Source organism: Carassius carassius, chromosome 28 (assembly GCF_963082965.1).
Source record: "Carassius carassius chromosome 28, fCarCar2.1, whole genome shotgun sequence".
Lineage (NCBI taxonomy): Eukaryota > Metazoa > Chordata > Actinopteri > Cypriniformes > Cyprinidae > Carassius > Carassius carassius.
Genome location: NC_081782.1, coordinates 25,276,552 through 25,289,062, shown reverse-complemented (window position 1 = coordinate 25,289,062; position 12,511 = coordinate 25,276,552). Strand labels below are relative to the sequence as shown.

The 12,511-nt window shown below is 36.2% G+C and overlaps 1 protein-coding gene across 1 annotated transcript; it reads right to left on the bottom strand.

Moving 5' to 3' along the window:
- Nucleotides 1-4,349: 4,349 nt before the first annotated feature.
- Nucleotides 4,350-7,123, bottom strand: LOC132108493 (retinol-binding protein 2-like). The gene is made up of 4 exons (XM_059515193.1): nucleotides 6,960-7,123; nucleotides 5,630-5,808; nucleotides 4,782-4,883; nucleotides 4,350-4,498 (listed from the first exon to the last, which is right to left on the bottom strand). Exons 1-4 carry the CDS (start codon nucleotides 7,030-7,032, stop codon nucleotides 4,445-4,447), a joined length of 408 nt encoding a protein of 135 aa, XP_059371176.1. The 5' UTR covers nucleotides 7,033-7,123; the 3' UTR covers nucleotides 4,350-4,444.
- Nucleotides 7,124-12,511: the final 5,388 nt, after the last annotated feature.

The window sequence follows — 12,511 nt, the reverse complement described above, 5'->3', positions numbered from 1 at the left end:
GTCAAATTAACACTGCTGGGTGTCTATAAATGTCCACACTACATAGTGTTAAAAGCAACACTGAAAACGTGTTAAATTTAATGACGTAATTGAGAGATTTATTGAGAACTGATTGATCTTTATTTAAGACAACTGATGTTAACAGGAAAAATTACCAAAGAAGAAAATAAAATTTTAAGTCACCATTGTAGTGGTCAGTGTTTACTTTAGTTAAGGTCTTGACTTTTTAATAATAAATTATATTTAGTTTCTATATCTGAATTAGAGCAACTCGTTTTTCGCAAAGAGCAAAAGTCATTAGGTTGTGATGATTATGTTCTATCATAGTCACTATTTAACCTGAATCACTGAACTCATTCAGAGTCTAATCTCTGAGATAAATTTAATTTATTAATTACAACAATCTTGTGACTCCACAGTGAAAGATTGTTTTTTTTTTCTATAATTTTTGAAAAGGTTCCTTACAAGCTGTTCTGATCCCAAATAAAAAAATTCACAAAAAGTTTCTGTTCAGGCACACAGACATCAAGAACCAGCGTATGAATCTCAACAATGGTGACAAACAGCATAAACACATCAACTCTGAACATCACAAAACAGGCTACTAAACAATCACATAACAACAGCAAAAATAAAAGAAATAATAAGAAATGGAGCAATTCCAAGAGGGTCCTCGCACCTTGGTCCTCGGGTCCTAAATAGTAAGAATTAAAGAAATTACAAAGACAATTTGGCTCATAATTTATACATGCCACAATGCATGATGGGAGCCATGGATGATTTTTGATTGGCTACAACATGCTTTTTTGATGGTCACCATTGCTGTGATTCTTATGCTGATTCTTGATCTCTGTGTGTCTACACAGACAATATTTTTGGAGCCAGGAAAAAATTGGTACATTTGGGACCTGGTGGAAGAGGCCTGTGGATGGCGGGTGCATGTCAGCTCAAAGCGATACTGACTCCATGTCAGGTGGATGGCAACAGCTGGGCTGGGAATGGTCAGGAGATGGAGGAAGTGAGTAGTAAGTGAGACAGGAGAGTTGGGCAGCATTGGAGAGTTGGAAGACAGCAAGGGTAACAAAGAGTGGAATATTAATCAAAGTAAAAAGGAAAATAATAATACAACTGACTGTGGTGAAAGTGTATCTTTAAAGGATGGTGGGGAACAATATAAGGTATTAGTTAAGTTGGGGCAAGAAGGTACCACGTTCAGAGAGGGAAATCCGATACAACTTACATAGTTCTGAGAACCTCACTAAGAAAGCACAAGTGAACAGAAGGAAAGTGTTAGAAAGTTTCCCAGATGTTTGAAAAAAGAAAGGACATTCAGGAAATCCATTAGATGAACCTTTAAGTATGTTTGAGTTGAAAAAAGCAGTCCATAATGCAAAACAAACTACTCCAGGAAAAGACATGGTATGTTACAAAATGGTAGCAACTATGACAGATGAGACACTAGAAATAGTACTACATTTTTTTAATACAATTTGGGAAATTGGTCAGCTTCCATCAGTGTGGAAACATGTAATTATAGTACCTATTTTAAAGCCAGGTAAAAACCCATCTGACCCGTCTAGTTACAGACCAATTGCTTTAACAACGCAGTTGTGTAAAATAATGGAAAGAAAAATTACAGATAGAATGACCCATTATTTAGAAAGCAATTACCTTTTTCCCCTTATCAGAGTATACAACTTTCAAAAAATCATTGAATAACAGGGTTGTTATAATCAATGAGTTAATCAAATCTGTTTAGGCTTTAATTGAGTTTGGTGATTCAGGTCAAATGCCCATGTTTAGATTTTTTTCTTGTCTGTTTGTTACAATTCAGTTGTAACAGCCAAACCAAATCTGACTTTAAAAATGTAAGGCTCAAGAGCCCAACTAAAGCAAACACTGACCACTATAATGGTGACATAAAAATAGTGATTTTCATCTTTGTTGATTCTGCATGTTAACATCAGGTCTCGTCAATAATGGTCAATCATCACTCAATTAATCACTTAATTATCTCATTAACTTTAACTCAGCTTCAGTGTTAATTTAACACTTCTATTTTAACACTTTCACACTCTTGAGTGTGGTCTCACATATACTCCCAGCAGAGGTAATTTCACTCAGATTTTTTTGCTGTGTGGAAATGGGTGAGATGCCTTTGAGGATCAAAAGGGTACAACTGATGTTAGCATACTTGCTTAATGTGAAGGGACAAGTTGATAGCCACCAAGTTAAAGCTTTGCTGCAAGTTAAAGGATTGCTGGGAACATAGTATATCCAATTACAAAAGTTTTGGGTAGATTGGCGATGCAAAAGCTGAGAATATAGGGTTACATCAGTTACATTACTGTTCAACGGTTTCAGTCCCTCCTATTCCTCCTTGGTTTTTCCCTATACCAGATGTAGATTTAGGCGTTCATAAGGAAATCAAAAGTAAATTAAAGGAAGTAGCAGTGACTTTCAGCACCTAGAAAGGACCTCTACATCCCTGAAAGACAGTGGAGACCAGGACAACTAGAGCCTCAGATACAGATCCCCTGTAAAGACCTTGTCTCAGAGGACCACAAGGACAAGACCACAGGAAACAGATGATTCTACTGCATAATCTGACTTTGCTGCAGCCTGGAATTGAACTACTGGTTTCATCTGGTCAGAGGAGAACTGGCCCCTCAACTGAGCCTGGTTTCTCCCAAGGTTTTTTTCTCCATTCTGTCATCGATGGAGTTTCGGTTCCTTGCCGCTGTCGCCTCTGGCTTGCTTAGTTGGGGACACTTCATCTACAGCGATATCGTTGACTTGATTGCAAATAAATGCACAGACACTATTTAACTGAACAGAGATGACATCACTGAATCCAATGATGAACTGCCTTTAACTATCATTTTTGTATTATTGACACTGTTTTCCTAATGAATGTTGTTCAGTTGCTTTGACGCAATGTATTTTGTTTAAAGCGCTATATAAATAAAGGTGAAATTGACATTTACATTGACAGTGAGGGATATTGTTAAATATTATCTGGATATGCATTTTTCTGACTATACATTTATATTTACAGATGGTTCTAAGGATCCAAAGACAGGACACGCTGGGTCAGCAGTATATATTCCAAAGAATGGGGTAGTATGTCAGGAAAGAATAACAGATAATTTATCAGTATACACAACAGAGCTAGTTGCAATTTTGTTGGCCTTGGAATGGGTAGAGGGTAATGAGTTAAATAACTCAGTGATTATATCTGATAGTTATTCAGCTTTAGAAATCATGCAATCCGGGAAATCTATAATAAATTATATAATTTATACAATTTGTATGGTTTTGCATAAGTTAAATGCAAAGGTTTTAAAAATCAGGTTTCTTTGGGTTGTTGGAGTGTTGGAGTGAAAGGGAATGAGGAGGTTGATAACCTTGCAAAACAAACACTGAAACACAATAGAATATTACTAGTTCAATATATCAAATCTGAAGCTAAAATGTTCATTAAAGCATATGCAACAAGTAACGTGTATTAATTTGTTATTAAGTTTCTGAGAGACACAGACTTAGCCAAAAGGATTAAAACAATTATTTTAGTTCCAATGTCTCCTGATTCACACTCCAGCCCAGTCGGTGGCGGTAATGCACCATTAAGTTGGTTTTCCAACCACCATAAAAAAAAAACAAAAGAAGAAGACAATACTTGTTGATCAAAATATCATACTGAAAATGCCAGCTTTCGTGTTAACTCAGTTATTCAGGTCATTACATGATGATTATGCCAAAACAAAACCACCACCATCAGATGATGCTTGCTCTTTGCTTGTCTGCCTGTTATAATTCAGTTATAGCAGCCAAACAAAACACAATATTAAAAAGTCAAGAGTTCAACTAAAGCAAACACTGACCACTATAATGGTGACTTAAAAAATGATTTTGTTCTTTGGTAATTCTGCTTGTTAACAAATAAAATATACAAATAAAAGCTAGTCAAAAGACTAGCAGAATAAACTGCATAACCTTTAATGCAAATCAAACTGAAGCTCCTCTATTTCTACCCAATACTTCTCATCACTATTTCTTTGAAAATATATATATATTTGTATTCCATGTCAAATATTATTCCTTGGGAGTATGAGCAAGGTTAAGCTTATAGTCTGAAACAATGCATCCAGGCCCATTTCTGGCTAAATCATATAAAATAATATGAACCATATGAACTTTGATATACTGGTCTCAATAAAACACACCTATAATTAAACTGGATTATACACCTCTTAATGGAAGTTATTATTAATTCTTATTTAACAGCAAAATTATGAGAAACTTTTATTTGCTGCTTTGAAATTCTCTCAGATGGAGCACCAAATGAGTGTATTTGGTTGAAGCTGTTTATTAAAATTTATTTAATAAATATACACAGCATAACACCAAACCCAGGTGTGAATATCCTGTTATTTATTGAGCATTAGTTTTTTTTCTTGAAGACTTGATGGCAGAGTTTGTCCTGACAGTAGATCTCCTAAAAAGAGAGAGTGGTCAGCATGATAACTGGACATTTAGAAAATATGAATAAATATACACTTAAAAAGTGCCAAATTGGAATTGTGACAGAAGTTACAGTATCACCTTGTTTATTTGGGTATGTATTTTGATTTTGGGGTGTCATGTATGTTAGTGCAGTGGTATATTATATGATAATAATTCAGTACCCTGGCATATAATAAGGAATATTGTATGCCATAAGTGTAATCATTGATTTCTCCTTTTGATGATGTATCAATTGTACAAGTGCAGTTCTTTACCAAGTGAAGCAGGTCTCCTTCGATCCATTGCCTCCAGCCACGGTTCTCCTTTTCTCCCTTTTGCACACACAACAGTTTATCACCGTCCCACCTCACCAGAGTCTGAAAGAAATATTTCAGTATTTTGTCGATGTAAAAGATGAGTACTCTATATGGGACACCCCCACTCACGTACGGGACCCTGACCTGCACCTTTATGAGATTAAAAGTCAAATATTATTATAGTTAAATTAGAACTATATGGAACCCAAAGTGCATTAAAGCAGTAAATATGCTGTATTCATCATTCACAACAATGCACAAGTATAAAGTACTCAGGACTAAATTTAAGATTTTTTTATTTTTTTATTTTTACTGAAATTCCCTCATATTTGGATAATGCACATTTAATATAAACAAACTTAATGCAATTTGTGAAACCAGCAAAAGTACGATTTCTGAACACATGGCATAGTTTAACTACTATCATCTACTGGACAATTTTTTTTAGCGTGTTTTCAAAATGTATTTATTTATATCATCAAAAATCTGTTCAATATGAAAACAATTACATTTATTCAGTTTAAAAGGATGAGTATGGTTAAAATAATTGTGAAAAACACTAAAATAATTAGTTAATACGTAAAATAGTATGAGGTTAAAATAAATTGGATTTATTGATTGTAAACATATACGTAGACCTGGTCATTTTCTATTTGTGTTTTTTCAGAACTTATTGCCTGTTTCTTTATGTGTATGCATCTAATTGATTAGTTTATGTTCAAAATCCAAATGGATTAATATTTTTTTTATGCAACTCAAATCTGAAATATTTAATATTTGGACTTTGTTGCATTTTGAACACCTACCTTAACAATTCTGTTGTCCAGGCCTTTTGTGTGCTCCTCAAACTCCTCCCCGATGGTGAAATCGACCTCATAGTTTCTGAAGGTGCTGAGTGTTTTGGTCTCAAATTTGTCTCCATTCTGCACAATGACCTTAGTCTGTTTGAGATGCACTGCGATCTTACGAGTGGCAAAGTCAATGTCTGTTAAGGAGGAATAGAATTAACTATATAATAGCCTTGAAAAGGAAGTATCAGCACATTCCAAGTAGCATCTCAGCAGGCACCTTGATATCAATCTGACATCAGTATTTATCAAGACTTGATCAAGATGCTGTAACATCATTTTAAATTCAGTTTGGATGGCAATTTCTTCCAGTGGTAATTGAGTGAAAATAAGAAGTTAATGCCACATTGAAATTGGTTAATGTATATGTAGACCAATATGTTTGATTGAATTTACATCACAACAATGTCATGCCACGTTTTTGACGTCAGTTTGATTTACTTATTTGACCCTTTTTTCGACCCTTATTTGACCCTTTTCAACATAAATTTCCATGAGTGTAATGAAAGGAGACTTTGAAATCACTGGGGACACTGAAGAAACAGGGCCATATTTCTTCTGTTATGCAATAGATGGACAGAAATTACCTCACACATATTGATACGTTGGGACAAAGGTGGCTGAAGTGTTCAAGTTCGCTCATCTCCCACCTTTATCAAAGCCACTGATAAGATACTATGACCTTGCATGAACTTTGATCCTGAAAAAGCAACCCATTTATTGATTCATTTCTTGCACAAGTAAAGATACTCAAAGAGTTTTCTTCATTTCAATTTATTTATTAATTAACAAGGAATTCATTCATTTATTTTCCTCAAATTGCTATAACAGTCTGATCACCATTTATTATTATTATTATTAAGCATGAGTCCATGCAATAAAATCTGTTGAAAAAATGATGACTGAATTTTATGCAACCCCAGTGCATGCACAATTTTTCGTTTTCAAGTTTATTTCAAGCTATGCATATTTTGTTATGATTTTAGTTGCAGTTATTTATAATAACCCATATAAAGTCTCTAATATTAAGTGAGTACATGCATTCAAATCTGTTGCAAAATGACAAAAAAAATTCGAACTCTATTACTTTGGACTATATCGTCTTCTTTAACCCATTCTTTTGTAATAACTGCATCATTTATGCAGGGTTAGAGTGAACTCTGTCCTCTATGGACAAGATAAGTTACATGTAGATGCAAGAACCCAATCTGGATCTCTGGTGGTGTGTCTATGCTCCTGTTGATAACTACAGGATTCTAGTAGGCATTCAGTAATAGAAATCACATACCCAAAGCCTTCATGACATCCTCAAAGTTGTCATTGCTGACCATCTCCCATGTTCCATTGAAATCAACCGGCATTGTGAAGCTGGATGTTGTGTGAGAAGAGCAGAATGAGACGAGCCAGGGCCTTCTCTAGCAGTGTGTGTGATCAGATGAACCGTAGGGACAGAGTTCTTTTGATAAGACCCTTTATCTTCACTGAAAAAGGGGTGGGCTTTAGAAATGGGATGTACGTGTGCTAGCTTTTAATATGGTTTGAGAGAAAGATACAGACAAGCTGTGCAGATATTGCAGTTATCATGCCATTTTAAAGCTGTGACAGCTCTGTATTTCTATACTTCCTCATAACGGTCTAAATCAGCAGTTCTCAAGTAATCATGCAATGTGCGTTCATATTCTAATGTTTTTAACAATTGCATCATTCTTTGGAATACTCTCAAATCTAAAGTCCAGTAACAACTTGAGTTCAATAAGAACTGAACCAAAACGGGGTCAAACCAAATACTAAAAGTGTCATTCTGAATTTCTTGCTTTTTTCTTTTTGTTAACTCACCCTCACCTCACTCATCTGTATATACATTTTTTTTACTTGATGTTTGAAGTTTATATATATATTGGAAGAAGTCCGCACCATGGCTGCATTATTTTTAAATTCAAGAAAAAAATAAATAAACACAAATTAAATTACAGTAAAAATAGCTCATACATACAACAGAAATACTGAAATATTTTTACAGTTTAAAATTGTAATATATTTTAAAATGTAATTTATTCCTGTGATGCAAGCTGAATTTTCAGCAGCATTACTTAAGTCTTCAGTGTCACATGATCCTTCAGAAATCATTGTAATATACTGTAAAACATTTCTTATTATCGGTGTTAAAAAGAGCTTAATATGTGGAAACCTTTATACGTTTTATTCAGGATTATTTAATGAAAAAAAAGTTCAAAGAACAGCATTTTGTCTGAAGTATACTGACATGTAATTTGACAAATAATTCCTATGACAATGTGGAAGTCTTTATGGTCACTATGATCAACTTACTGCACCCTTGCTGAATAGATGTATTAATTTCTTTCAAAAACCAGAACCAGAATTTTTGAATGACAGTTGTATGTTTAGGTTCATTAAAATGTTGTTGCAATGACCCATGTGCAATAAAATAGCAAAGAATGACATGTTTGATTAAATTAATTTAAAATGGGATTAGATGTTTTATTGCATGTGCTGTATCTTCAAGTTTATTAATTGTATTATTATTACTGTACAGTAAAATCATCAAGTATTTATTATTATTTTGATACAATACAACTTTGATGTACACTAACAACTAAAATAAGTGTATTTTATTTTCTTCTGACTTAGGGGTAAAATTATAGTTTCAGCCAGTCTTAAGGTGAAAGAGAACATGAGTGATTTATCTGCATGCAGCTTTCACTGTAAAAAAATGTTAGTGTCAAAGGGCATATTGCTTAAGAAATAGAACTGAGGGAATTTTTTCTTTCATATCGATCTCATATCATTTATTGTTTTCAAGAATCTTCAGAGAGTTTAAGGTTTTAAGTCTGTTCTTAAAAACAATCTAGCAATTCTTATCCCATCAACGATATGTTTTTCTAATAATCATGTGAGGCAAAGAACATTTCAAGGCATTGATCAAACACAAAAAAAACATCACAGAAAAAAAAAAAACGTATAAGATCATAATTTTAGGCTGAATAAAGAATCATTAAAAGTGCATCAAATTTGTTCACATATAATCACATATACTTCAGGGGCCTCATTTATAAAGCGTGCGTACGCACAAAACGGGGCTGGAAACGTACGTACGCCAGTTCCCACGCAAAGGTTGTGATCTATAAAAAACAAACTTGACGGGAGAATGTGCGCACCTTTAAGCAAACTTTGAGCCGTGCGTACGCACATTCTGGAGACAAAGGGAATTGGCGACACCGATGGTGAGGTCGTGAACTGAAGTTAGATTGTAGAAAATAAATGTGAGAAGAACGATTATAAGAATGAATGACATTTAATTTTCACTCCATTTCATACGTTATATCCACATTATCATGAAGATTAAATCCAACAGTGTTATTTGTGCCGATTGTTTTAGGCTATATACATCTAGTAAAATCCAAACGTAATTCAAAATGTATTAAAAGTAAAATTAAATAATAATCAGCGCTGCCTTACAGTCACATTGTCCACAACGGGAGCACAGGAGGACATGGCGCGATACATGTGATAGCCTACAGAATAGCATGAAATACCCTTTTATTAGAGAACTGCAGAACACAGTGTAAAAAGGAAATATTTTCCTTAATGTACATAGCCTATATCATAAAATGTCAAAGTCTGCAAATACAGTCATGAAGCACAATCGCTACTCATCATCGGTCCTAACTATTACGGTGTTCATTACAAAACCGTCAAGAAGCATGTGTTCACTATAACATTTTCGTCTTAAATTTTCGCCCACAAATTAATTAAGTGATTTTGTCAAGGTGTTAACGATCAGTCTATTTGCTAGAAACATATAAATTCTCCGGTGACCCGGGTATGTAATGCTTCATGATGGCACTCCTGGCACTGTTGGAGGATTACGCTAATGGCAGAATAAGGAGAGAACGAGTTTTCAGGGACCATGATGATTTCCTGGCCCATGATGATGACTGGCTAATAAGCCGATTTAGATTCCCTAGAGCTGTGCTCTTGGATCTATGTGCTGAATTGGGTCCAGTATTAGAGAGGGCAACACGCCGGAACCATGCCATCCCAGTCCAAATACAAGTCCTCACCACTCTGGGGTTCTTGGCAACCGGCTGTTTCCAGCGGGAATTGGCAGACAGGTAAATTAATAATATAAAAAAACTATAAGTAATCCTCAAATTTGTCTCTAAGACCTTTTTGTATATGAAATAATTCTATTGGAATCTATCATCTCACCCTATAGGTCTGGTATATCACAGCCGTCCCTGAGTGCCATAATATCTGTCGTTTTAAATGGTATACTTAATATGGTTAGTCGATACATCAGGTTCCCCTACACTGTGCGAGAACAGGCCGAAATTAAAACGCAATTTGCAGCAATGTCTGGTTTCCCAAATGTAATCGGCGCAATTGACTGCACTCATGTTGCTATAAGGGCACCATCTGAAAATGAATTTGCTTATGTTAATAGAAAGCATGTGCATTCTATTAATGTGCAAATCATATGTGACTCCAACATGACCCTCACAAACATTGTGGCACGCTGGCCTGGTTCAACACATGATTCCTTTATCTTGACACATAGCAGTGTAGGGAACAGACTAAATGCAGGCGCAGTACGTGATGGCTGGCTTCTTGGTGAGTTTAACAATATTAAAAAGTAGAAACTGTAACAATTTTGTTTTTAATATAATTATAACCTGCAGGCGACAGTGGCTACCCCCTGAGACGCTGGCTCCTCACCCCATTTTTAAACCCGCAGAGCGCAGAGGAAACTCATTATAACGAGGTCCACTCTCGTGCCCGCGCAGTTGTGGAGCGTGCCATCGGCATCCTGAAATGCAGATGGCGTGCTCTGGATGCCTCGGGTGGCAGACTTTTATACCATCCAGCAAAAGTGTGCAAGATTGTCAGGGCGTGTGGTGTTTTGCACAATATAGCACTGAGAAACGGTATTCCTCTCCCTCCTGATCTCCCTCTACCCCAGCATTACGACCCCGAGCCACAGCCCCCTGGCCGACAAGAGGGATATCAACGAGGTGCAAGAATCCGTGAGGATGTCATGCGGCGTTTGTAAAGAGAGACAAAACTCAAGGTTCATGTTTTAACTGCATCTTTTAATGATTGTGCAATTTCTTGCATCACTTCTCTCATCTGCCGTAGCTCATCTGCAACCCTGTTGACAGCGTTTATTGTCTCTCGCTGTAACTGCAGGACTGCGTCAGTGAGTACCCGACCACTTTTGGACGTGCCAGACGCAGAAGGGGCACTGCTTTGAGCCGGACGCTGTGCATCTGCATCTGAGAACCCCTCACCCTGAACCTCCTGTTCATTTACAGCTTCAGACTCCGGAAGGACTGGAGGACAAACAATTGGCAACATTTATCCATTTATCACCCCACACACTCAAATGTACAGCGTTAATGATTAAAAATCGGTTTAACCTTGCTCCTCTGTGGTTTCAGTCACGTCAGTGTCTCCCTCCTTTTCCGACACAATACCACACACGCTGACCTCCCCAATTATAGCCGCGATTTTGCTGTCCACTGATGTGAGATCAGCTGTACATGGGCCCCCACCAGTTGCAGCCACGCTCTGGCGGTGGGAGGACAGTTTTCTCTTTGCCTCCACCTTGAATGAATGAGAATCTTTATTTCACATATTTTGCATACTGTAAGCACATGTAAATAAAACTTTTTGAAAATCAATATTGCTATTTATATAGGTATATAGCCTAATAAAACACAAATGTAATATGTTGGTAAAAAAAAATTTTGTATACCTTCAGGTCGGACCATTCTTTAATTCTGCAACTGTCCGTTCTGTCCCACTGACACAATTGACGGCAGAAGCAATACTTTGCCACTCGCACTGCTTCTTTTTATTAGTGACCCCACTGCTGTGGCCACCAAATAACACAGTTTTCCGAGCCTCCACCTCCCCTACAAGTGTTTCAATCTCAGTATCTGAGAAATTACGTTTTTTTCCTCTTTTCTCACCTGTCGCCATTATTAAAATTAGGCTAACAGAAATGCACGTTTTCACTTTCTTGGATTAATTAATTGGCGGGTCGCATGCCAGTTTTCCAGGTATATATGGGATTCCACTCTCATTTACATGCTGATCAGCAATCATGAGGTGATTTGCATTGACTATTTATGGTTAAAAATGGGCGTGTACAGGGCGGGATATGAGGCTGGTTCACGTACGCACATCTGCGGGTGATCTGTGATTTATAAAGGGAACATTGCTTACAGGTGTGCGTACGCACGGTTTTATAAATCGGAATATTTTTTGGCGTACGCCATTTTTGGCTTTTGGGCGCACGTAAACTTTTAGTAAAGATCCTACGCATAGTTTTATAAATGAGACCCCAGATCATTCAAGATTTTTATTGGTCACATACACAATTATATAGAGTATATATAACCAGCAGTGAAATGTGAGAATCCATCTACGTAGATCATGTAGGCCAAAGTTCAGTTTGATTTCTGTGACATGTACTCTTGTGCAATTCTTCCTGTACATAATATTACTGTTTAAATGATGGCAACAATTATGCAGTTTCATTGATTATTACGTTAGTCTTCTAATTTTATTGCACTGCTCACAGTGTTAACAGTGTAACACTCAAGATGGGTTTAGTGAACTCAGAGATAAAACTACCCCATGTGTACAATGAAATATACAGCTGTATTTTTAATGTCAAGGGCCTATATTTCTGCTGGAGGTCCTGGATGTCTTGTTCAGACAAATGACATCTTTTATTTGATCAAATACCAAGAGATAAAAAATTAAAACATGACTGACTCTGTTAGAAATCTTATAATGGACCATGTTTGGATC